The sequence below is a fragment of the Podarcis cretensis genome (genome assembly GCF_951804945.1).
Source record: "Podarcis cretensis genome assembly, chromosome: 10".
Classification (NCBI taxonomy): Eukaryota; Metazoa; Chordata; class Lepidosauria; order Squamata; family Lacertidae; genus Podarcis; species Podarcis cretensis.
Genome location: NC_137179.1, coordinates 24,489,320 through 24,514,940, shown reverse-complemented (window position 1 = coordinate 24,514,940; position 25,621 = coordinate 24,489,320). Strand labels below are relative to the sequence as shown.

The 25,621-nt window shown below is 44.3% G+C and overlaps 1 protein-coding gene across 2 annotated transcripts; it reads left to right on the top strand.

The window, feature by feature from the left end:
• The first annotated feature begins 5,756 nt into the window (after window positions 1–5,756).
• On the top strand, window positions 5,757–24,912 carry WASHC3 (WASH complex subunit 3). 2 transcript variants are annotated; one of them, XM_079993131.1, is made up of 7 exons: window positions 5,757–5,916; window positions 8,533–8,631; window positions 13,549–13,614; window positions 14,036–14,167; window positions 14,517–14,624; window positions 21,039–21,103; window positions 22,678–24,912. In XM_079993131.1, exons 1-7 carry the CDS (start codon window positions 5,866–5,868, stop codon window positions 22,760–22,762), a joined length of 606 nt encoding a protein of 201 aa, XP_079849257.1. In that variant the 5' UTR covers window positions 5,757–5,865; the 3' UTR covers window positions 22,763–24,912. The 2 variants fall into 2 exon arrangements, with proteins under 2 accessions (XP_079849257.1, XP_079849256.1); XM_079993130.1 differs by having other exon boundaries at window positions 14,514–14,624.
• Window positions 24,913–25,621: the final 709 nt, after the last annotated feature.

Genomic DNA, 25,621 nt, shown 5'->3' with positions numbered 1-25,621 from the left:
GCACACTGGGAATTGTTACAGTGGTTTATATGAATGTCATGTGCTCATATAAATGTAAGTCAGAGCTTTGGTTGTTTGCCTGGTTATTTTGATTACTGATAATTAAAGTGAGCTGTTGTAGAGGAAAGGGCTTTTCGTTTAATCTGAGGGAACTGGGCCACAGAGTATTATTATAAATAATGCAATTATCCTTTTATGCCACAAACTCAATCAAGTCTTCCTGATACTTTTTCATTGTTTTCACTGGGGATGGAGACACAGCTTGTGATCTTTCTGCAGACATGGGCTTTGCATTTCCATTTGGCTAAACTCCATGGAAGGCTGACTCCCTCATTTCCTCACACATACTAATGTTCATCTTTAACTTGCTTTCTTTTTAAAGTTGTTCTGCAACTGAACTGCCACCCTTTGGTGGGAAAAATAATAATTTGACTGGCCTCGAGTTCTTTAGTTGCTCCCATTTTCCCCCCTCCTATGCCTTTATAGATTTTCAGTACAGTCATACCTCAGGATAAATGTGCTTCAAGTTAAGTACTTTCAGGTTGCGCTCCACGGCGACCTGGAAGTAATGGAGCACGTTACTTCTGGGTTTCGCCGGGTGCGCATGTGCAGATGGTCAAAATGACGTCACGCACATGCGCAGAAGCGGCGAAACACGGCCTGCGCACGCGCAGACGCGAGTTGCGTTCCCTTCAGGATGCGAACAGAGCTCCGGAACGGATCCTGAGGTACCACTGTATTAACTAGAAGGTTGGTGGTTCAAGCCCACCCAGGGACAGCTATAGGCAGGATTCCTGCATTGCAGGGGACTGAGCTAGATGACCCTCAGGGTCACTTCCAACTCTATGATTCTATGTTGCACTAGGGCAGGTATGGGGAACCTTTGGCCCTCCTGATGTTGCTGAACATCAGGCAATTGGCCATGCTTGCTGGGGCTGTCAGGAGTTGTTCAGCAACCTATCGAGGGCCTAAGATCACCCACACCTGTACTAGGCCAACAGACCACTTTAATCCACTCTAATTGGATAAATCTACATAAAGCATAATAATTGTCCAAACCTATAAAGTTCCAATACATGCTTGAATCCTTTCCACAAAATAGTCTGGAGGCACCACCTATCTGAGCATTTTTTAGCCCTGCAGAACGCCCTTCCACCAGATGTCGAGGGAATAAACACCTATCTGACTTTTAGAAGACATCTGAAGGCAGCCCTGTTTAGGGAAGTTTTTAATGTTTGATCTTTTATTGTGTTTTGAATATCTTGTTGGAAGCTGCCCAGAGTGGCTGGGGAGGCCCAGCCAGATAGGCGGGGTATAAGTAATTATTATTAGTAGTAGTAGTAGTAGTATTTCCTGCCAACCTAGCAGTTCGAAAGCGTGCCAATGCAAGTAGATAAATAGGTATCGCTGTGGTGGGAAGGTAAACGGCGTTTCCGTGTGCTCTGGCAATCATCACGGTCGTCCGTGCATCAGTAGTGGTTTAGTCATGCTGGCCACATGACCCGGAAAACTGTGAACGAACTCCAGCTCCCTTGGCCTGAAAGCGAGATGAGCGCCGCAACCGCATAGTCACCTTTGACTAGACTTAACTGTCCAGGGGTCCTTTACCTTTATTATTATTATTATTATTATTATTATTATTATTAAATATATAAATAAAAGCAGCTGAGTACGGTTCCTATTGAATTTAACACATTTGGTCCCAGCTCCTGTTCAGGGATATTTGAACCTTGGTGGTTAGTACAGTGGTACCTCGGGTTACGTATGCTTCAGGTTACAGACTCCGCTAACCCAGAAATAGTACCTCGGGTTAAGAACTTTGCTTCAGGATGAGAACAGAAATCGCACGGTGGCGGCGCGGCAGCAGTGGGAGGCCCCATTAGTTAAAGTGGTGCTTCAGGTTAAGAACAGTTTCAGGTTAAGAATGGACCCCCCGGAACGAATTACCGTAAGTACGTAACCAGAGGTACCACTGTATAGTAATAATAATAATAATAATAATTTTTTATTTATACCCCGCCCTCCCCAGCCAAGGCTGGGCTCAGAGCGGCTTACAAGCAATAATAAAAACAAGATGATTACAACTTAAAAACAAAAATAAAATACATTAAAATAATGGAACATTAAAATATTAAAATGTAGCCTCATCGCAGGAGGAGAAGGAAAAGAAAAAAGAAAGAGAGGGAGGGAGGGAATCAAATTGGCTCCAAGCCAAAGGCCAGGCGGAACAACTCTGTCTTACAGGCCTTGCGGAAAGAAATCAGATCCTGCAGGGCCCTGGTCTCATGAGGCAGAGCGTTCCACCAGGCCGGAGCCAGAGTTGAAAAGGCCCTGGCTCTGGTTGAAGCCAATCTAACTTCCTTAGGGCCTGAGACCACTAGGGTGTTGCTATTTATGGACCTTGAGGCTCTCCGTGGGGCATACCAGGAGAGGCGGTCCCGTAGGTACGAGGGTGCTAGGTCGTGAAGGGCTTTAAAGGTCAAAAGAAGCACCTTAAATCTGACCCTGTACTCCACCGGGAGCCAGTGCAGCTTGAAAAGCACTGAGTGAATATGCTCCCATGGCAGAGACCCCGTGAGGAGCCTCGCTGCAGCATTCTGTACCCACTGGAGTTTCTGGGACAGCTTCAAGGGCAGCCCCGCGTAGAGCGAATTACAGTAGTCAAGCCTGGAGACGACCGTCGCATGGATCACTGTGGCCAGGTCGGGGCGGGAATGGTAAGGGACCAACTGCTTGATGCGGCGAAGGTGGAAAAATGTCGCCTTGGCTGTTGCCGTAACTTGCGCCTCCATGGAAAGGGAGGCGTCAAGGATTACACCCAAACTCTTAACGGAAGGCACTGGCACTAATTGGGCCCCCGCAAGAGAAGGGAGTTGGTCCCTCATCCCCATGCCATCCCGACCTAGCCATAGGACCTCTGTCTTCGAAGGATTTAGTTTCAATCGGCTCCCACGAAACCATCCAGCCACAGCTTCCAAGCATCTGGTCAGTGCGTTCGGGGCTGAGTCGGTGTGGCCATCCATCAGCAGATAGAGCTGAGTGTCATCAGCATATTGGTGACAGCCCAGCCCAAAGCTCCGGATAATCTGGGCAAGGGGGCGCATAAAGATGTTAAAAAGCATCGGGGAGAGAATTGCGGCACTCCACACACCAAGGAGTAGCGCGGCGACATTTCCCTCCCTAGTGCCACCCTCTGTCCCCGACCAGAGATAAAAGAGCACAACCAGTTACGGGCTATGCCCTGTATCCCCAAGTCTGCGAGGCCATGGTCCAGAAGATCATGATCGACCATGTCAACGGCTGCTGACAAATCTAAAAGGATCAGCAGTCCTGACCCGCCTCGATCCAGTTGTCTACGGAGATCATCTGTTAGGGCAACCAGACTGAAATGTATCTAATGCCGATGTTTCCTCCAGAAACCTACCAAGCTGTTCAGCAACTGCTCTCTCAATTACCTTACCCAGGTATGGAAGATTTGAAACTGCGCAGTAATTGGATAGGTCTAAGGGATCTAATGAAGTTTTTTTTAATAGTGGACACACCACTGCTTCCTTCAGTTCCCCTGGGAATGTCGCCGTGTCAAGGGACAAATTGATAATTTCAACCAGGGGGGTCCGCACAACATCTGGACACTCCCTAATCAGCCAAGACGGGCACGGATCAAGGAGGCAGGTGGTGGGCCTACCAACTTGGAGGAATCTATCCACATCAGTAGGGAGTATCTGATCAAAATGGTCCAACACTGGACCTGAAGTCAGTCGAGGGGCCTCCAGTTCAGTCACTGTATCTAAATTGGCAGGGAGGTCAACAGGACTTTCTCCGCAAAAAAAACCTCGCGAATGCCTCACAGCTGTGGGTCGAATTTGTGCTTAAATTTGGTTGTCCTCCTAAGGACGTTATTGACCTAATTATTCTAAAAAGTTGTGCCGGGGGAGAGCTAGCGGATGCAATGGAAGCTGCAAAGTAAGATTTCTTAGCAGCTTTCATAGCCATCTCATAGGCTTTCATAAGCGTCCTATAAGATGTTCTTGAGGCTCCGTCATGAGTCCGTCGCCATACTCGTTCTAGCCGTCTGAGATCCCGCTTCATTTTCCGGAGCTCCTCAGTAAACCAAGGGGCCCGGTTTCGACGGGGTCGCAGAGGGCGCTTAGGCGAGATCTCATCAATGGCTGCCAAGAGCTGGTTATTCCAGTCCTCAACAAGGTCATCTAATGAGTTGACAGGAGGAGTAGGGTTCCGCAAGGATTGTCGGAATCTATCAGGATCCATCAGTTTTCGCGGACGAGCCCAAATAGGTTTGCCACCCGAGCCGGGGAGGAGCAGGAAGTCAATCTTGGCTTTCAGAGCGTAGTGATCAGACCATGATCACATCTATGCCAGCCCCAAAGATCAGATCCAGCGTGTGGCCTGCTTGATGAGTGGGGCCCAAAACAACCTGGGAGAGCCCTAGTGCTGCCATGGAAGTCACTAGGTTCAGAGCCTGTGAGGAGGGAGCGGCATCGGCATGGACGTTGAAGTCTCCCAAAACCAGTAGGTTTGGGAGCTCCAAGGCCCAGCCCGCCACCACCTCCAGCAGGTCTGACAGGGTGGCTGCAGGTGTGCTGGGTGGTCGGTACACCAGCCAGACAGCCAAGCTCTCCTTGGTGCCCCACACGAGACCAAAACATTCAATGCCGGAGATCGCCGGTGATGACAGAGCTCTGAAAGAGCAATCCTCCCGGAATAACAACACTACTCCTCCCCCCCCCCGACCCACAGTCCGCGATTGATGAAGGACAGAGAAACCTGGGGGTGTTATCTCATGTAGGGAGACTACTTCGCCTTCCCATACCCAGGTCTCCGTCACGCAAGCCAGGTCAATCCCCTGCGAGACAAAAAAGTCACGCATGGTGGCGGTTTTGTTGCCTACGGACCTGGCATTGCACAGCACCAATGACGGAGGTGTGTAATCCTTGCTCTCCCTACCCTCATCCCTTGGGATGGGGCGTAGATTGGAAGGGGTTCGAGGATCACTGCATCTCGAAACCCTTCGCCGATAGAGATATCTAGCCCCACTGCCATTCCAGTAGGAATTCCCAGTTGACCATTTCTCTCTGTATTATTTGTAGGCCAAGAGGCCTACACATTGCAGAGCAGATGCACAAGCTGTTAGTGTTGTCCTTGTGTTTTGCAGTAAAAAAAACCCGACGTTTTGAAAAATTCATGTTAGCCAACTTAAGAAAAAGAAAAAAGCGCTGCACATGACTAGTTTTAAATGGCTCATTGTGTGGTTTTGAATATTGTCCATATGTTCCAAATGACCATAGGCATCCTAATCCTAAACAAGTTTACCTGCCACTAAGTTTAAGAAGATATCTGAAGAAGTGTGCATGCACACGAAAGCTTATACCAAGAACAGACTTAGTTGGTCTCTGAGGTGCTACTGGACATTTATTATTATTTTTTTATATTTCGATTGTACAAAGTGTGCTCAGGAGGTCAACTATTTCTCCCCACGCACCCGCCCTACTCCGAGTGGTGCAAAAAACAAACAAACAGAGAGCGCGCGCGCGCACAAAAACTGCATTAATAGATCATTCAGGTGTTGTAAATCTGACTAAGTAATAAGAACGCAGAGAAAACAGTCCACGCCCCATTTTCAGGTTCGATTTGTCGGAGCTCACCATTAGAGCTTCCTGGGGGAGAACTACAAGCCCCATGATGCAACGCGGCCTCTCCTGCCTTCCCGCAGGCGAAGGGCGGGGTCGCGGAGCGGCAAGTCGGGAATCGCTTCCGGTGCGCGGGGTCGCGAGGGGTTCCCTGCTTGAGAGGCTGCTTCTCTCCCCAGTGAGGTCCCTCTTGGCGCCTGCCAGTGGCCGCTTGAGGATGGATGAGGACGGGCTGCCCCTCGTAGGCTCCGGCATCGACCTGACCAAGGTACAGGCGGCGCCAGGTTGCTGGCGTTGCTCCCTGAGGCCGGCGCCAGGTCCCCAGGGAGCGAAGGAGGCAACTTCCCCCTGTAGGATGCTCCCCCACCCCGTCATCTCTTCAAAAGAGAAGCTGACAAGCTCTGTGAATCGGGGCTGCTGCTTTTGCCCTTGCAGGGCTCCTCCTGGACCTCAGGCAGGCAGAAGTTCGCCAGGAGAAGCTGCGCTCCTTCGCCTGCGGTGTCGTGTTTTTATTAAAGATGCAGAAACTATGCGGGTGGGGAGGTGGGAGCGCGGGTAGGGCAACCTCTAAGGAAGCACAAGTCTATGGAGGCTGAGGGTTAGAGAAGAGGGCGGTTGCGAGGAACTGGGGGGTGGAGGGTGTCCTCACGGGAATCAAAGGTGGCTTAGCTTCCTCTGCCATTCGTTTCCTGTGGGAGCCAGTTGAGTGAAAAAACAATACACGCTGGGCCTCCTTCGTGGAAGTTACAAGGGGCTTGCATAGCAAACATATATTCTGTGCCCTTATATGCCAGTTTGTTAATAGGTAGTAGCAACCACTGGTCATCTGACCCACCCTGAGTAGCCAAGTCTTGAAGGTTTCCAAAACATCTTGAACAAAGAGCATTTTTTGGTCCTTGATCATCAAGCTTCCCTCTGAATTGATTGTTTGCTCTTCCATGCCCTACTTTCCTCCATCCATAAGATTGCCTTTTTAAACCATGTCCCTATTTTTCATTTTTAACGCATTTGACCAGGTCTTCGTGCACTGTAGTCAATTTTGGAGTTGTTGGGTTGTTGTTTTCTGGCTCTGATTCACTCGTGAGTGCAGTTGTTCTGGAGCAGGCTTGATAACCCATGTAGCATATTGGAACTTGCTCAGTCCCAATTCCCCTGGGGAAACTTAAATAGCTACACTGCAGTACTGATTTGGAAAATAAGGCAAAACAAATTAAAGGGTCTGGAAGGTTGCAGGAACAGCATGAGCTGAATTTCTCAATGTGTGCTTGCAACTCATCCAACCCTAATGCAATGCAAGTTTGATTCCATAAATCATTGACTTCCAAGCTGTATTCTGGAAAATCCAAAGTGTGTTGTTGGACCAGGACCAGGGAGACCCAGGTTAAAATCCCCACCAGCCATTAAGTTCCTTGAGTGATCTTGAGCCAGTCACTCTCTCTCAATCTAAACATAATCACAGAGTTTTTCTGAGGATGAAATGGGTGGTGGTGGTTGCATGCTATTCTGCATGCTAAAATGTAATAAGCCCTTGCCTCTGATACTACATGAAATCAATAATGGCACATAAAGTTCCCTGGCAGACAGCTTGTCAGATCTGCCAATCATCTTTTGCAGTATGCCACTGCTCTGCATGAACCTGTTGTATTCCCCTAAAACAGGCCTTGCATTCTACTACAGCAGACACCCTGGTAGCACTTCCTTGGCAGATGACAAGCCAATGGTTCCTTGAAAGCAGGAAGCTTCAAAATCACAAGGGAGTAAACTTAGTGAAATATAATCCAATGACAGTAGCAAGCAGGTGCTGCAGGTAAAATGGAGAGAACTCTGCAACACTCCATAAGAAAATCCACTGTTAGATTTCTGCTGTGGCAACACATTGCACTTTGATCATGTATGCAAGATCCAGTAGTCCCTAGGATGACAGTTTTCCATGCCAGACACCATGCTGGAAGTTGCATGATACTTAAAAAAAAGAAATGCCACACTTACTGGAAAGATAAATTCCTTTCTGACTTTCATAGATAACTCCCGAAGCATCTAATTTAACATATCTCCATAAGCTGTCACAGAAATATTTGATCATAAATGCCTGTTGTAAAAATTTTATTGGTTGATTCATAGATAAAGCCATGACTTGGTGGCTGTTGTGGATTTGCAGTAGGATAGCGATGATGAGGGAAGTGTTTTTAGGCTAGCCCATGCCCTCAGAAATGATTATAAAAATAAGTTTGTCGGAGAAACTGTTTAATATACTTCCAAAATCCATCCACTATCTTTTTCAGAATGTGAGACTTGCAGCCCCTGCATATTCATACTTACTCAGAAGTAAGTCCCACTGAATTTGATGGTATTGGCTCAGAGATAGCAGTGCAACCTTAATCTGTTCTGTTTTACATTTGTAGTCTGTCCCATTCTTGTAGATGAGCGTTAAGGAGCCTGTGGCCCTCCATGTGTTGTTGGACTCGTGTTCCCATCATCCCTGACAGCTGGTTATGATTGGTGAGGCTGATGGGAACTGAAGTCTCAACAACATCTGGAGGTTTTCCATCCCTGTTATAGAACTACCACGTTTACATATTTGAATCCGTGACTCAGATGGAAAACCATATGCCCATCCAGTTTGCATATGTTCCAAAACTGGGAAGAACTGCAAGCATGATAGAGCACAGGATTACACTTTTATGTGACTTACATAACTTGAAGCATTGATCTGAAAATAATAAATTGGATTTCAGCATATCCATAGCAAAAGTGCAGCAGATATGTGTATTCAAACACTGGACAGAGGTGTTGGGAGCAACTTTGCTCAGTTTTATCATCATATAGGTTTTGGGTGTACAGAATGAGCCTTGCTATTGTTGTATTTGTGCTTTGTACAATGCAGGTTCCTGCCATCCAGCAGAAGAGAACAGTGGCATTTCTAAACCAGTTTGTGGTTCACACAGTTCAGTTCCTCAACCGATTTTCCACTGTTTGTGAAGAGGTAAGTAAGTATACACTGTACTACCTGGGGGAAGGGGGTGGGTGCATGTTGCAGACAGGATTTGCATTGTTGGCTAATAGTCTGCTGTGTGGTGCACAAGCCCATTCCCTCTGATGAATTTTGTAAGACATAGTTAAAGTACAGGGTTCATTACTTCCAACTTTCCTAAAGAGATGGTGCTTTGAAAGTTCAGTAACTCTTCCTCTTCAAGGAGGAAAGAGACACTGGCTGGAAAGTACATGGGGTCCTTTAGCTTTTTAGGGTCTGACATGGTGCAGTAGATAGCACCAAGCATGGCTATCAGAGGCCCACATTCAAATAAGGAGCATAGGAAGCTGACTCAGGTCAGACGAGCCTTCGAGCCCAGTATTTCCCACTTTGATTGGCAGTCTTTCCCATTGCCTGCTACCTGCTTCTTCTAAGCAGAGATGCCATGACATGTTATCTGCCACACAGCTATAGTCTCCTTTTTCTGCTGCGAAGCTCACTGGAAGGTCTTAAATCCCTAAATCATTCTGGGTCGTTGTGGTTTTTGTGTGTGTGTGTGTGTGTGCTTGTTTTTTGTTTGTTTAATACAAAGTATCCCACACAGTTCATAATGTAATAAAAATTAAAACAGTACATAATTATCCATGTTCTATAGATACTTATGGATTGATTTTATTGTATTGTATATGCTGTAAGCTACCTTGATATATTTCCCAAAAGTGCAGATTATGTACTTCAAATAAATAAATAAATAACATAAAAACAACAATCAGATAAATAATTAAATAATTAAAAAGGAACCTCTGGAGAAAGGCTCAGACCAAGCGGACTTCCCTCTTCAGGGCACCACACTAGAAAAGACTTACCCCTTGTGGCCATCTGGCATTCTTCGTATGGCTGGGGCTCTACATGAACAAGCCACGATGGCTATGTAGAACCTCCACCATTGGAGACTATGCCTCTAAAGGCCAGTTGCTGGGAATCCCAAGTGGGGAGAGTACTCAGTTGTGCTCATGTCTTGCTTGCAAGCTTCCCATATGTGTTTGGTTTGCCACTGCGAGAAAAAGATGCTGGACTGCACAGGCCCTTAACCTTCTCCAGCAGGCTCTTCATATGTTCAAAGGTCAGACATTCAGAGGTAGAGGTGATTCTTCAGATCCACTTTGTCACAGCCTGGTTTCCTCCAGATGTTTTGGACCACAACTCCTCTCATCCCTGACCAGTGGTCATGTTGTCCAGGGCCAATAGGAATTTGAATCCAACAACATCTGGAGGGTACCCTCTTGGGGAAGGCTACTTTAGATCCTAGGGTCCCTGGATCTATCCACCTACCAGGGCAATTGTGATGATGAGAGAAGAATAGGAAAGTGTTCCATACACTGATAAATGCCATAAGAATCCTGTTGGATAGACATCAGCTTCCAGTGTTCCATGCTACTCAATTCACATCAACAAGAAGTGGAACTTGTGGTGGGGCTTTGCAGATAGCAGCAAAATTCATTGTCAGTAATTGGGGTCCCAGGGGGTATCCAGGGCCCCCAACCAGGTTTAGCCTTTCCCATTGCTTTATCTTCCATAAGTGAGTGTTTGCTATTCACCCATGTGGGGTAAAGTGATGACACTGTTGGGTTTGAAGGTAAACCTGCCCTTGCACTGTGTGGCCTTGTCATCGCTGATGGTGGAACAGGGAAGGGGCACCACCTGTCTCTGTGCATGCTGCACCCTGTAGAAGTCCTTTCAATATGCAAGCCCTCCTTCATGCACCATTATTTATTTGTATTTTGACAAAATATTTCCAGACTGGCCTTTGCAAGCAATCAATATTGGTTGGCGCCAATAGGCTTTGCAGACTTACTTGCATTGCTACATTTAAATTTTAAGTCCTATCACCTACCTTCAGCTTCATCTAAAAAGGCACCATCATAAGGTTTTCTGATATATAAATTACTTCATATACCGTAAATTGACTTTGAACAGCTAAAAACCAGATGGCTAGTTCTTTTTCTTTCTTTTTTATCCCAAAGTCTTGACAGCCCTAAATGCTTGTGTGTGGTCATTTTTTAAAAATGACATCCATTCCAAAGAACAAAGAGGCATCTATAAAGAAAGAGATGGAGACCAAAAAGGAAAAACAAAACCCCAAGCTCATCAACATCTGTGCTTCTTTGTCTCTATTATGTTGGCTGGTTGGCATATTTCTCAGGGTGTTAAAGATTTTGGCTCTAAGAGGCCAGCAAAAAGTTACTACCGTGCCAGGAGGCAGGGAGAAAAATGCTACAGATCTGCCAGCCAACACACTAGCCAAGGGTACAACACAGGCTGGTTGCATATGGCAGCAATTAGTTCAAGCCGCCATATCACTTCTTAAGGCTTGGGCTTTTTTGCAAATCAGCTTGCATTTTAAAATAAGTCTTGCATAGCGTTTGGAGCATTGTGTCAGTTCACCTGACCTTTTATCAGATTTATTCCACCACTTCCAAATTGGATTACAATTTACGAGTAGGTCTGAATGCTTTAGTTGGAAGATGGGTTTGTAATACTAATTGCTCAGGTTTCACTTATTTCGTTGTGGAGGAGGTGGGTTAGGCTATTTTGATTGTGGCATGTCATGGGATTGTAATATAGCATTCCCCATCTAAAGATGAGCAAAATATGTTTCAGTGTATCTGAAGAAGTGTGCATGCACACGAAAGCTCATACCAAGAACTAACTTAGTTGGTCTTTAAGGTGCTACTGGAAGGAATTTTTTTATTTTGTTTTGACTATGGCAGACCAACACGGCTACCTATCTGTAACTAAAGATGAGCAGTAACTTTTGTTTATTAAATTGTTTCACTCTTATTCTACCCTTTTGCAAAAACTATATGAGGAGGTTTGTAGCATTTCTCCCTCCCAGTAGGCAGGTTTATTTAAAGGAGTAATTGTTCTGTTTACAACTTTCACATAGCCTTTCATCCCCAAATCTTTGAAATCAGTAGAGATACACACAACAATCTATATCCGGTCTGAGTAAAATTCACGTGTTGATTTATAGTCCGGTCCATTTTCTCATTAATCTGCAATTTTTTATCAAAAAAATCTGTACAAAAATTCTTCTACATGCCAGGATTCAGCATTCTCTGACCACCAGTGCAAGGGCTATTACGCTAGTGTAGCAATGAAAATAAAGGGTGGGCAATACCAAATGCAGTGCAACAATTGTGCTAGCAGGAGCTTGTTGTGCAGCAGTTTGTTCAAGAGGAAATATCAGTACTACAGCAGCAATCTGTTGCACAATCAGCAAAGAGAATCACAGTCATTTCCTGTACTTTCTCTTGGTTGAGCCATTCTTCTGGCACAAGTACACCACTAAGCAGTTTTAAATCAATGCGACATTGAATTCCTCTCACAATCTCAATATACACATTTCTGATCCTACTTTACCATAAAATGTGTATTTGTTTAAATATTTTGATACCTTTTGTGGTGAGAACTTTATTGCAAAATTTTGAGAATTGCAAAATCCAAAGGATAATTGTGTTGTGATCCACCTATTTGTTCTAGAGGTGTGAATTAGGTTAGTTCACTTTAAAAACTAACCAGTTCTGTATCCTATTGTGAGCCCTTACCACATGACTCTTCAGGGTGCCCAGTTTTATCTTGTTCCTATTCAAGGGTTTAAGATTCATTTTACACAATACTATTACGTAATAATTTGAAATCAAGTCTATATGGCAGGCTCGTTCATAGACACTTTATTAATTGTCTGTGCAAAGTAAAAATTGCCTCCAGGCAGCCAATGACAGAATTTTTTTAAAAAGTTGTCCTTTTTAGGCCACAGGTGACAATCAGCTATTTCGGGGCAGATGGGCTGTTAAATGTTTTTGAGAGCTAGAAACTATTTACCAGGCTTCACTGTTGTATATTGTCAGGGACTCAGCAGGAGCGCAGGGAGGAGAAGAGATGGAGAGCGAGGGGGAGCAATCCGAGGGCAGCGTAGGAGAATATGACAGCAGTTCGAGAGATTCCATGAGCCTCTCCAGCGAATCGGAAGATTCACAGAAGGGGGCGCCGATGGGCAGGGCAAGGGGCGAACCAAGGGGGACACCCCAGAAGCAAGGGGCCAGCGGGGACTCCCAGAGCAGCAGTTGGAAATCAGGAACAGCTTCCCCACCAGAGCGCAGTGGGGGGGAGGAGTTCCAGGTGTCAGAGCCCACATATGCACCACCAGCGAGAGAAGATGAGTCAGGGTTGGCCACGCCTCCATCGGAGAGCGAGTTAACGGTCAAGAGGAAAGTTGCAGGCTGGACGCGCGCGCCAAGTTCAAAGGTACAGGCGAGCGGCACAGAAGGTAGCCCGGATAGGGAACCAGGTCCTAAAGCCCGCCGGAAGGAGGGGCAAGAATCGTCAGGGTCAGCGTCAGAGGAGTCCAGGAAAGATGAGACCCTAGCGGGCAGGAGGGCCCAGAGGAGAAAGGAACTTAGGAAGAGGTGGAGCAAGGCGAGGGTCTTAAACTGGTGTGGAAGGGGAGGAGACTCAGACGGGACTTCGCCGATCTAAGGTCGAGACGTAGAGCTGCACGCTGCGGCTTTAAAATGGAAACTGAATCTCAATAAAGACTTTTGTACATAACTACAGCCTAGCGTTGGTCCTCTGTGAGCTGGGACCTGGAGGCAGCTCTGACATATATGTACCAATTCTGGTAGCAATGAATTTTACAGCCTAATGTTATAATCAGCGGTTGATCTTGAGGTATTTTAGACCACCTGTGTGACAAGGCTTACAGGATCATCGTATAATGTGCCACATATTATCCTCCGAAAGAGTGAGGCAATAAGTATTTGGGGGGAGGGAGTGGAATGCTAAGTATTCCTGAGCAGGGAGGGCAGAGGAGAGAATTGCCAGTGAGTAAAAGTATGGAGTAATATATTTCACTTCCATCTTTCCCAGAAATTGTCAGCACTTTCCCTCCGTATTCAGCAGATTGAAACTACACTGAATATCTTGGATGCAAAGGTTTGTGCATGATATCTCTCTTCTTGCTCTTTGTAGTCTTGAGCACAAATTAACGGACTTGCCTGTATAATTCCTAAAGTCCGGTTTTTATCTGAGCTACATTCGTCTTCAGGCAGAACTGAGTATATTTTTTCAGAATGTTGGAATGTAAATGGAAACAGATGGCAAACAGATATCTGTGATAAGGCAAAGAGGAGGTGAAGTGGTTGGGTGCAAGCAGGGCCCGAGTGATAAACACTTCACCCCCCTGCTGGCCAGAATTTTGTGACATGTTGGTTTGTCTTAATTAAGGTATTGCCTATTAGTGAATGTTGAGGCCTTGGTGAAAAATAGCATGTACTGGATGCTGACTAAACAGTTACAAGTTTTATATTCTCAATATTAAAATGTTGTCTACTGTTCTTGGTGTTCCCATCTTCAGTTGTCTTCTATACCTGGGCTAGAAGATGTCAAGTTTGAAGTATCCAGCACCAGTGTCAACAGCGTTACGAATGGCCCTGTCCCACAAGTCTCAATAGATCCACAGTCAACAAATGTATCTCCTCAGCTGGAGGTAAAAGATTGAGCTCTTCCTGACTTGTTTTTCCCCCGCTTCTAGTTAGCCTTCCTAAAGCAAGCAATGACTTTGTTCACAAGTGATTTGATTTGCTTCCCGCAGACCACAATCTGTAGTCAGGGTTTGTTCTTGGCTTACTGATTGTGGTTTGTTGGATCTGTGGTTTGGACATAATTCATAGCCAGGGATTGTGGTTTGTTTCATCCATGCGCTAGAGAGGAGGAGCGAAACAGTCCCAATCTGTGTGCTTGTGCTAAACTTAACCATGGTTTACCATGATATGTGAACTGAGTCAATGTCTGCACATGTTTAAAGATCGGCACATAATGTTTTCTCTTTATAGCAGAGCACTGGTCATGAGATGGGGCAACAGAAGACGGAAGGAGCCACAGAAAATATCATCACGGTAGCAAAGGATCCCCGCTATGCAAGATATCTCAAAATGGTTCAAGTGGTAAGATAGTTGTTCATCAGGTTTCATCAGACACCAAATTTGTGTGTATTCTGTATCAAGCAGCCTTCGAAGTTAGCCCTTCTGGCTGTCCACTCTAACTTCTTTTTAACTAATCCTCTAACTTTTGATAAACTCCCTCTTCTGAAAGGGTATGTGATTCTGTTGGAATTGGTGGTGGTGGCTGTTGTCAATCAGTTCAGAACTCTATTTCTCGCCTGATGTAGACCCTACTTACAATCATTTGTTGTATTTATTAATGTCTCTTTATCGTGATCTGAATGTGCGTTTGCTCTTTCAGTGTGATGACAATTCAAATCATCTATAACTAATGGCTTTCCATCTCTGAACTTCCCTGTTTAATGTGTTTAGAGACTCGGCAGCAGTTTCCGTGTTTGATGGCTCTGCGCCAGGCTTGATGGGAACAATATGTGTGAAAAGCCACTCAAGGATCAGTTTTGTTCCTTTTAGTTTGTTTCCACTGATGTCCAGCCAAACCAGTTAAATTGCTCAACATGTGATGGACCTTTGCATCTAGAACATGCTTGCAAATGAGCTCTTTGTAAGCAGGCCCTGGCTTCTTTCCATTCTGATTGAGCCTCCAAGCCAATTGTCTCATTAGCATTTCCTAACCTCCTGTTGATGAAAGGAATAGGAACAGAAGTCACTTTACTCTGAATTAAACAGTAGTAATAGGGAAAAAAATTATGTGCCCAGAAAATTGTAGGTGAGCAGGCTGCTATTGTGCTTATGTCTTGCTTGTGGGCTTCGAAAAAGCATTTGTTGGCCGCTGTGAGAACAGGATGCTGGACTAGGTGGCCCACAGACCTGCTTCAGTAGGCTCTTCTTCTGTTCTTAATAAAAATTATGTGAAAAGGCAAGACTACGCCATTCACATTTTTTTCTAGAAATAAGAGACAAAGGTATTCTGAATTTCTATGGATTAGAGAAAGCAGGAGCGAATGATTCTCTGTGAGAGTGCAAAGCCATTCAGTATTCTTATTCCACAAAGGTGTTTAGTGGGACAAGGGAGGGGCACATGCCCATATTTTCCTTAGCTGGAGCATAACATGGAAATAACTCTTCACACATTTTCCTAAGAGATGCTTTTTAGCCATGGCACCATGCAATTGGTCTTATTTTAACCAGCTATTGGCAAACTTGCCCCACCTTCATCTTTGGACCATGCTGTGCAGCCTTCCTGAAATTAAAATGGAACTAATGGCTTGATTTCCTTGCTTGTGCCCAACGGTTGCTGTTGAGTCAGGCTTCAATACAAAGCATTCAGATTCAGTATAGTTGTTAGGATATTCCACCAGACCTCTTTTGCTGGCCTGAACATTTTCCTGTGAATTGGGAGTGGCAAACTGGCGTTGTGTGGCTAGATAATTACCAGTGCATTTGGAAAGACTGATGTGGTGGCTGAAAGGAGAGTGTTTGGCTGATGGTTCGCTCTAATGTCCTTTTTTTTGGTGATGGGATTTGTGCTGGGGGTGGGTGGGGAAGACAACTTTCTGCCCCCCCCCCACACCCCCTTTTAGAATCTTTACCACATTATTTGAAATCTACCCTTCTTCTGTAGAAAGGCTTCTTCTATATATGCCCCCTTCCTCTTAGGTACAGCATAAGAATGAGATGTTGGGCTGTTGAGGAGCACAGTAGTTTTATGTATATGTTACAGATGCATCAGGAAGCACAGCTTTACCCAAGTAAAGCTACACATGAATTTCGGCGCCACAAAAAAGTGAGGAAAGCAGGCATGCACATGGTTTGTATTTCTTCTTTAGGAACATATAAGAAGTGCTTTATATGAGATCAGGTTACCTGTATGAAGTAAGAAAAGTGGGCAGAGATTAGTTTTTCTCCCTCTCATAATACTAGAATCCATGGCCATCCAGTGAGAAGCTGAATGTTGGAAGATTCAGGAAAGACAAAAGAAAGGATGTCTTCAGACAGAACAGAGTTACGCAGTATATTTTGCTCTCATGAGATGTAGTGATGGCCACCAACTTGGAATCAGAAAGTGGATGAGTTCTGTCACGCTTCCTCTTCTCCTAGGCTTCTGGTTGGCCACTGCAAGAACAGGATGCAGGACTAGCTGGACCTTTGGTGTGATCCAGCAGGGCTCTTACATTATTTTCTGGCCCACTATTATCTACTTCAGCTGGTTCAGGCTTTTCACTTCATCTGCTGCCTGGTTGTTTGTTGTTTGTTTGTGATATAAGGGACTGGACCTGGGACATTCTACATCCCAACTTGTGAATTCTGACATTGAGCTAAGGCTCCTCCCTTCCTTTGTGAGATCCAAATGTCTTTCAAGTGAGCTTTCTTAGTTTCATCTTCTGAAGCTACAGGAGGGTTGGGAAAACCAGTGATGTGAGTTCCTCACGGTTCAGCTCTTCCTGCTTTTTTTGTAATGTTTGAAACAGTATTCTGTTCAAAGCTGATGATTCTAGTTCTCATGACAGTCACACCAATGACATCTATGTATCCTCCATGTAGACAGCACTGTCAAGAGGTTGTAGAGGAGCAAGCTTATTGTGGGCTGGCTTGAACAGAAATTTCTTTGTGGGAAAGTGGCAAAAAAGTCTAACAAACATGGACCAGCAGAACTTTGTGGCCCAAGTCCAAGTTAGTTAGGCGTAGTTAAGCCAATGCACCTGATTCTGTGTTGGAATGTAGCCTTATAGCATAGCTGTGAGATTTAAAGGCAGCTTCTTCCACCCCCGTAGAGCTTGTGTTTAGGCTTCTTGTATGCAAGTTAGGAGCTGCAGGTAAGCCAATATGGAGATGAATATATCCTGACCTGGTAGCCTAGGAATTGGGACAACCCAGCTATAAAGATTGAAGCAATATCAATGATGGCAAAAATCCATGAGAAGCAAATTGTTTCAGTGGGTGTAACGGGTTCAAATGTTTGGTGGAAACATCAGAAAACAAAGAGAATAAAAATTGTAGCAGTAAGCAAGCCAGTTCTGACCCTTAAGACAGATAAGCTTTCTCTTAAATTGCGAGGGAACACTGATTCTCAAGTTAAAGGTGGGTCTGGAAGTAAATGATCTTCCATTTGGGACAACTACTCCACCTGTTTCATAAAACCCTAAGCTGACTGTTTATAGGCCTCCAGGATATGATTTTAAATTCCTCTCGCATTAGTTATGTAATACAGCTTGTGTTTTTTATTTGATTATAAATCATTTTAGTGCCGTATGTATGTTAGATAAAGTTTTTGGCAAGTAAAAACCTTCTACTGCATCAAAGCATAGGTATGTAGGTGTGGGTCTCATCTTCTCAATTTCTTACTTCATATTTCCCATGACACTTTCTGGGGTTGAATCTTAGGTGATAAACTTTCAATTCTTCTCTCCCCCACCCCCCACGCCAGTCCAGCAATTATTAAAAGCTCTGAAATGGGAAGAAAATATTGGGGGAGGGGTGTAGCTCACTTGCTTTGCATGCAGAAGGTCACAGGTTCAATTCCTGCTATCTCTAGGAAGGAGTGGGAACATCCCCTGCATGAAACCATAGGGAGCTGCTACCAGTCAGTGCAGGCAATACCAGGCTATATACACAAATGGTTTGGCTCAATATAAGGAAGCTTTTTCTGTTCCTATGACACTTGCAAGGTGACATAAACCGGGGTATGATCTATCCAGCATACAGTTTGATGGAGACCTCTGAAACATAAAACTTTATGTAAGATGGTTCCCCTCTACTACAATCTTGCATATCTTTTTCAGCTGCAGTTCTTACATGCTATTCTGTTTCCTGGCTAACAGTTGTTTGCTATTTCTTCCATTGGCCTTTTTTCATATTTATAATAATTGTTCCCTTTGTAAGATACAAAACGTTCTGGATAACAGAATCCTCAACACGTCCCGCCCCCCTAAAAAAAAAAAAATCTAACTTCCATACTTTGGGTTACATTTTCCATATGGCATATGGTAAGTCCCAGTTATAAAAGATCTGTGTGACTCCTGGTAATTACAGTTCTGTAGATCCCCACTATTAAACTGCTGAGTTTAATTGTTTTTATTGGAGATAGCCAGTTTATATAAAGGTGGGGGGAAGCCCCAAATACAGATGCACACAGGAAAATATTAATCACCGAATTAGCATCACTATTGCTCTGCCAGCCTTAACCACTCTCTCCACTTTCATGTGTGGCGCTAGTACAGACACGCTTCTCTGAAACACCCGCCATGGCTCCTTTCTCCTTACCTTGGCCAAAGTACATTTGTTCAATGCCAAAACCAACCACGCACTACTGTTCACTTAGAGTTTGAGGTCTCTCACGTCCTTTTCAGACCTCCAGTAGACCTTGGAACTCAGAAATTGGACTCTCTTTTTTTCGTTTTTGACCTTTTGCATCAATGATGGCAAAGCAACAAGTTCTCTTTGAGCCTCAGTGGCAGGAACACAGGAGCCAGTTCTGTTAGAACACCCCTAGCAGAGAGTTTGGACTTTCACAAACTGTTCTTTACGATCCTACAAGAAAATATGAAGGGAAGATGTTTGAGACTTGGGGAAATGCACCACAAGTAGTGGGAGAGCTTGCATTGAAAGGTCATTTTCGTATGCATAGTTGTCTAAAACTTACCTAGCCCACATTTAAATGTTGATCTTGTGATGCTAGATTTGGAGAAGTCTGTCTGAGGAGTCTCCTGTTGTTATCAAGAAAGTGCTGAGGGGAGCTGCAGGAGAGTAGCATAGTTACAAATTGCAAGATGAATGAAGCTATTTTTCTTTGATTTCACAAAAATAAAAATAGCAGTTCAGTTGATGGATGGAATTAACTGCTGGCAGCAGGTGGGAAGTCAGTCTGACGATGTTTAAACAGAAAAAACATTAATAATAATAATAATAACCCATCCATTTATACCCCACTTTGGGTTACCCCAGCCACAAAAGCTTGGTAGCCTAATACCTGTACTTATGACCTAGGTAGAAGATGGGTTACAACCTCTAAACCTTCCAGCAGCATCAGCTAAGCAATTTTATTGGAAAGGACAGTTTCATTACGTGTCCCTTTATAAAAGTGGTTTCCTGTTAGTAGGATTATGATGTGATCTCACCTCTGTATGTTGTGATTTTGGAATCATAAAGGCTGATCCCATTTTCCAGTTGCTGCAAGCAAACTGATGAGAAGAACTGCATGGGTAGGGATATATCCCGGGCAAAGAATAGTCACAGATATTCAAAAGGTCCAGGACCTGGCCACTGTACTACACATGCTAGTCCTGTTCTTTACATCTCATTTAGCTGGCTACTGGTTAAAGAAGCGGCTGAGAGCAATGTGCAGAGCTTGAACGTTGGTCTGCCATCGCTGCATCCATTTCTTTTTCTCCTTCCTGCATCCACATCTTGGTTTCTTTGACTCCACTGCCATGATCACCTTTCCTAACTCCATCCATTTTTACACTGATAACTTGGACTGATGTTTGAGCATAATTTATTTCGTGCCTGGAGTGCATTGCTGACCATCTCTTGTATCCTTTTGTGGAGCAATGGAGAATTCAAGAAAGAGCCCTGCTGGATTGGACAATGCCTGTCTCATTCAGCCTTGTACTCCTGCAGTGGGAATGGAAGCACAAGACCAGTAGCATGCTTCCACTAGTGTTTGCCAGCAACTGGCATTCAGAGGCATGCTGCTTCCAACCCTGGAGGCAATATAGCCATTGTGATCAGTCCATAAATTTGTCTAATCCCCATTAAAAGTCATCCAACCTGATCGCCATCACTGCATCTTGTGGAAGGGATTCCATCGTTAAATTTTGTATAGTGAAAAAAAAATACTTCCTTTTGTTCATCCTGAATCTCCCACCATTCAGTTTCACTGAATGACTCTGAGTTCTAGTATTATTGTGGGAGGGCATTCTCCATCCACTTGATCTGCACCATGCATAATTTGGTTCACCTTTAACCCCTCCTCCCCAATTTTTCTAAACAAAAAAGCTCAAGATCTTGACTCGTAGGAGAGCTGCTCCAGCCCCTTGATTGTTTTGGTTGCCCTTTTCTGTACCTTTTTCAGCTTGACAGTGTCCCTTTTTGAGGAGGGAGAAACTCACATGGACATTGCAGACACGTAAGAGATATTCCACAGCAGCAAACTTCTCTAGGTGTTTGAAAATGAAAGAAAATGGTATGCTAGCTACAGCCTCTGAAGTAAACCAAAGTTATTCAGATACGTAATTTGGTTTTTCAACAATTTCTACTCCCAAACTTTCTATAGGGGCAGCCATAGGAAATGTGCCCTTCGATCAACTTCCTGCTGTAACAAAATCAGTTTCTCAGATCAGAGCTTTTTCCCTTAACATTTTTGTGTTTGCTCTTTATTCATTAAAACGCTGCGATTTTGATGGGACTCCCTTATACAGTGCTTTTCTAGACTTTTATCATTCTTTTTCCCCTCCGCAGGGTGTTCCTGTAATGGCAATAAGAAACAAAATGATTTCTGAAGGATTGAACCCGGATCTTCTTGAGTAAGTGACAACTACTTGCATATTATGTGTGCAGAGACAGGACAGAGTCGGCACTTGCAATGGGGGATAGAAATGTGTATCTTGGTCATTTGGAAGCTTCAGAAAAAATCTAATTTTAATTAAACTTGCAAGGCTAAAAAAGCTAGTACACCCAAAACATCGTGCAAAGGAGATTGTTCCACCAGTGCAAGCATTTCTGCTTCCCTGACGGAACAATCTTCTGAATTCCACCTTAATTCTTTCCCAATCGGGTTTTAGTTAAGGCTATCCCCACCCCCTAAGCAGCAGGATTACCTCCCCCACTGAACACTTTTAATGGCTTGAGGATAATATCTTACTTTTTTCTAGACAGTAGCCACAGTTAAGCATGGCTGGGTGTTTTCCACTGTTGGTGATGGAACAGCTAATACATGCAGGTCCACCTCTTTATTGCCAGCATTTTAAAGGAGAATAGATAAAATTTTAGAGATTTGTTTTACTATCAACAGAGAGAAAAAAGAATTGGCTCACTTACTTGGGATTGAAACCCAACAGAAGCTTCAGTTCCTTGTCAACAAAAGAGCTACAGGTAGCCTGATCCCAAAATTTAACTGTGCCACCTATAATAAAAGCGAAGGATGAGGCATACCTATTGATTTTCATAACCCATGGTGTTCAAGAAAGATTCTCTGGTGCATATGTTCTGGATTCCTAAATCAGTGTTCTCAGACATAATGAAACGGTATAACCCCATCCTAGAACATACCCACAATCCTAGGATTCTGACTTCTGAATACATATCCTGACCAGCCCCTAAGCTGCCCACACTTCTTCCTGGCTCCCCACATCAGTAATGTTACAGGGGCCACGACAAGCTCCAATAGGACTCTGTATCCCTTTCACTAACACCAGTAGGGCTAGGACCTGTCCTTGAGAGAGTGTCTTGGACCTTTACAATTGATAGGTCTATTACCATTGCATGTGCAGATAACCCTACAGGCTGAGAAATGTTGTCCTGCATGATGTACTAATAACTACAGCAACAGTACTTGGCCTTTATGCTGTGCTTTTGGAGTGTTCAAAGAGCTTTGCATCAGTCATCTTTAGAGCAACCCTATAAAGTCGGCCAATATTATCACGCCACTGCAAGAGAACAGCAGCAGAAAGCTACCTCAGTGAGCTAAGCGAGATTTGAATGGGACATCCCCACCTCACTTCCAAGGTTTTCTGGATTTTGCATCCAAAGAGGGATCTCTGAAATTATACCCCCTTCCTATGGGAAACTAGTCTGCTGCAGTACAAACACCTCCTGCTTACCTAGGAACTTCTCAGTCGACTTCATATAGGTAATTATGTAGGCGCTGCCTATGAAAGCCCATGCCACAGTAAACCTCTGAAGTCTGTAAGGTTAGGAAGCATGTTTTGCTGCTGCATAACAACACAACTGCTCTTCTGAAAGTAGCTGCAGCATTGACACTTAACATGTTTTCTAGCGTTGCACATGATCATAGAATCATAGAGTTGGGAGGGACCCCCGCCCCGAGGGTCATCTAGTCCAACCCCCTAAGTTGTGGCTTCTTATCTTTCCCTTGCAGGACACCAGATGCTGCAGTGCCTACCTGGGGAGGGGAGGCAAATGCAGAAGACAGTTCTGACAGTGAATCCTCATTTAGTGACTGACCTCGCTGATCCAGGTGCATTTTTCCTTAAGAGCCCTCTTCGCAAGTGCTTGTGTACAAAACTTAAATCTGAAAGATTTCCTGATAGCTTGAGCCATAGAAAGTGTTCTTCTTTAAAGGAATTGCTACTTTGCACTGGGGTCTTTGCATCGTCTTCCTCAGAGTTTTGAATGAAGGCCCAGTCTGTCCTGAAGGGACTGACAAGATGTGCTGTTGCTTACGACATGATGGCCCTGATCTATTGTTCCAAGGAAGCTCAGGGTAAACTTGGGGCAGGTGGGAGAGTAAGTAGACCATGCAAGCATGGCAGGTGGGAACAAGTGTACCAGCTCTGTCACTTTCACCCTCCACAAGTTCTGCGGATGACCAACTCTAGCGGGGAGCCTCCTGCATTTGTGGATTTGTGTACATTCCCTGTGCCACGTAGAACTCTGATCTTCCTACACTGCAAGGAGATGGGTGCCCTCTTATTCATGGAGGGGGATCGGGACAGAGAGCAGAGCTAGCGTGCTCATTCTTGCTCTCTCCACTGGCTTTTCTGCTTATTTGTGAGTAAGGCACCTGAGAACAACTTTGCATTTCTGATGAAGCCAAGGTGTTTCTTTGGACAATACTTACAGCCTTTTAAATTACCTCTTTATGACTGGATTCCACTACCCCTCCCTTCCTGGCAACTATCTATATTCAGAATGCTGCTAATGCTGTTTCCTACACTGCTTTTCTTTTTAATCCTCCAGTATCGAATGAGAATTGAAAGCATCAATTGCTTGCTGCAAATATTATATTTGTCCCAGTGGTCTAAGAGCTGTGGGTACGAAGGGCAGTGACAGAAAGACTGAGGGTGGAAGATGGTGGCTCTTTCCACGAGCATCTCACACAAATCACACAACATTGCTGCTACACCCCACCAAATTTTTTTCCCAGTGGAGATCCCGTACTAGGCGCGTGGAAATCTTAAGGTAGCTCAGCGGCAATTTTTTTGCGTATTGTATCACTGCCATCGTAGTCAGCAAGCGACTTCTGTGGGTTATATCTTGTTTAGAATGTCACTCCAAATTATAATAGAAATAAAGAAATAAAGGTCCATGTTACTTAGGAGAGTAGAGCTTTAAATTCTGATGGGTAAGAAAGTTATTTTAATGCAATAGCAAAGACTTCCATGGCTTACAATTTTGAAAGATAGATACAACTAGCAAGGAGATTATCTTGTTTTCAAAAGCTTATTCAGGAAAGCAACACTCACAGAAACTGAGACCTACCATTTATTTCAAAGCATGAGTTGCCTTATGGAGGGATCTGATTAAAAAGAAGGGGCAGCCCTGTCTTAAACGAAAAACAGCCTTTTAAGATCAAAATGCAATAGTACGTTACAAGACTGCATAAACTTTCAGAGGTCTTTTTTTGTGCAAGATTGGCTTGCCTCACTGCCTGGTGAATTTCACTAGTGATGTTAAGGACCACTTCACTTTATGGATTTAGAGCATTTCTTAAGTGTGCACACAGTGTACACTAAAATACTCAAAAAAGAACGCTAATGCCCTTCCACCCCATATATGCATAGCAGGGATCTGCAGTTGTCCGTGACTTCCCAATGTGGCGTAGAGAGGTGTAAACTGGCCCTCAGCTTTTGTCCTTCACCTTTTCTCCCAGCCCACCAGTGTTTTCTCACACTACCATTCTGAATTTGCTGCACATGTGCTAGCGCCGTTGTGCTTTCAGCAAATGCCAGGATAGCCATTTATACATCAAAATCAGATCTGAGTATGAGCCAAGAAAGGCCGGGGATGCACACGCCTCTTGGTTAGGAGAGTTCCGGCTGCAGGCGTGAAGCAGAATCTCATGCAATTCTTCTGATTGGAACAAGACATTCCGGGACATTTGTTTTTTCCGAAAATATTTCGGAATAGATCAAGACATTTTGTTTCAAGCAACAAATCTAAGATGTAACCTTTGTCTAGGTCTTCATTAACCTGGTCTTCAGCAAAATGCAACTAGTATTAACAGTGTCTGCTTTGTCAGCCATAAATAATCAATCAAGTACTATTTACCATGCTGCCTAATAACACATATTGTATACTACAACACTCAGAAGTGGATTCTGTATATTTGAAAAACATGCATCTATAATTAAAATTATGTTTTGTAAGCAAATGTTTGATTCTTTGTGCAATGTGTAGATAAAATTGCATGTTTTGATGCAGCCTTATTAATTTTTATTGTCACTAAAGTGCACTGCAAGAACATTTGAAACTATCCTTCCCCAGAAGTCAAGGGAGATAAGAGTCCAAGAAAACAAGATTGCTTAGCAGCAGAGAGATTTCTTACATCTGCAGGCAGACAGCATTTGAAACCATGCAGTGGAGTCTAGAAATACTATTTTTCTGCACTTGTTGTTGTTGTTTAGTCGTTTAGTCGTGTCCGACTCTTCGTGACCCCATGGACCAGAGCACGCCAGGCACTCCTGTCCTCCACTGCCCCCCGCAGCTTGGTCAGACTCATGCTGGTAACCTCGAAAACACTATCCAACCATCTCGTCCTCTGTCGCCCCCTTCTCCTTGTGCCCTCCATCTTTCCCAACATCAGGGTCTTCTCCAGGGAGTTCTTCTCTTCTCATGAGGTGGCCAAAGTACTGGAGCCTCAGCTTCACAATCTGTCCTTCCAGTGAGCACTCAGGGCTGATTTCCTTCAGAATAGAGAGGTTTGATCTTCTTGCAGTCCATGGGACTCTCAAGAGTCTCCTCCAGCACCATAATTCAAAAGCATCAATTCTTCGGCGATCAGCCTTCTTTATGGTCCAGCTCTAGTTATAAATGCAGTCAGGTATTGTTTATGTCAGAACATTGGTGGTTGATTTCAGAAA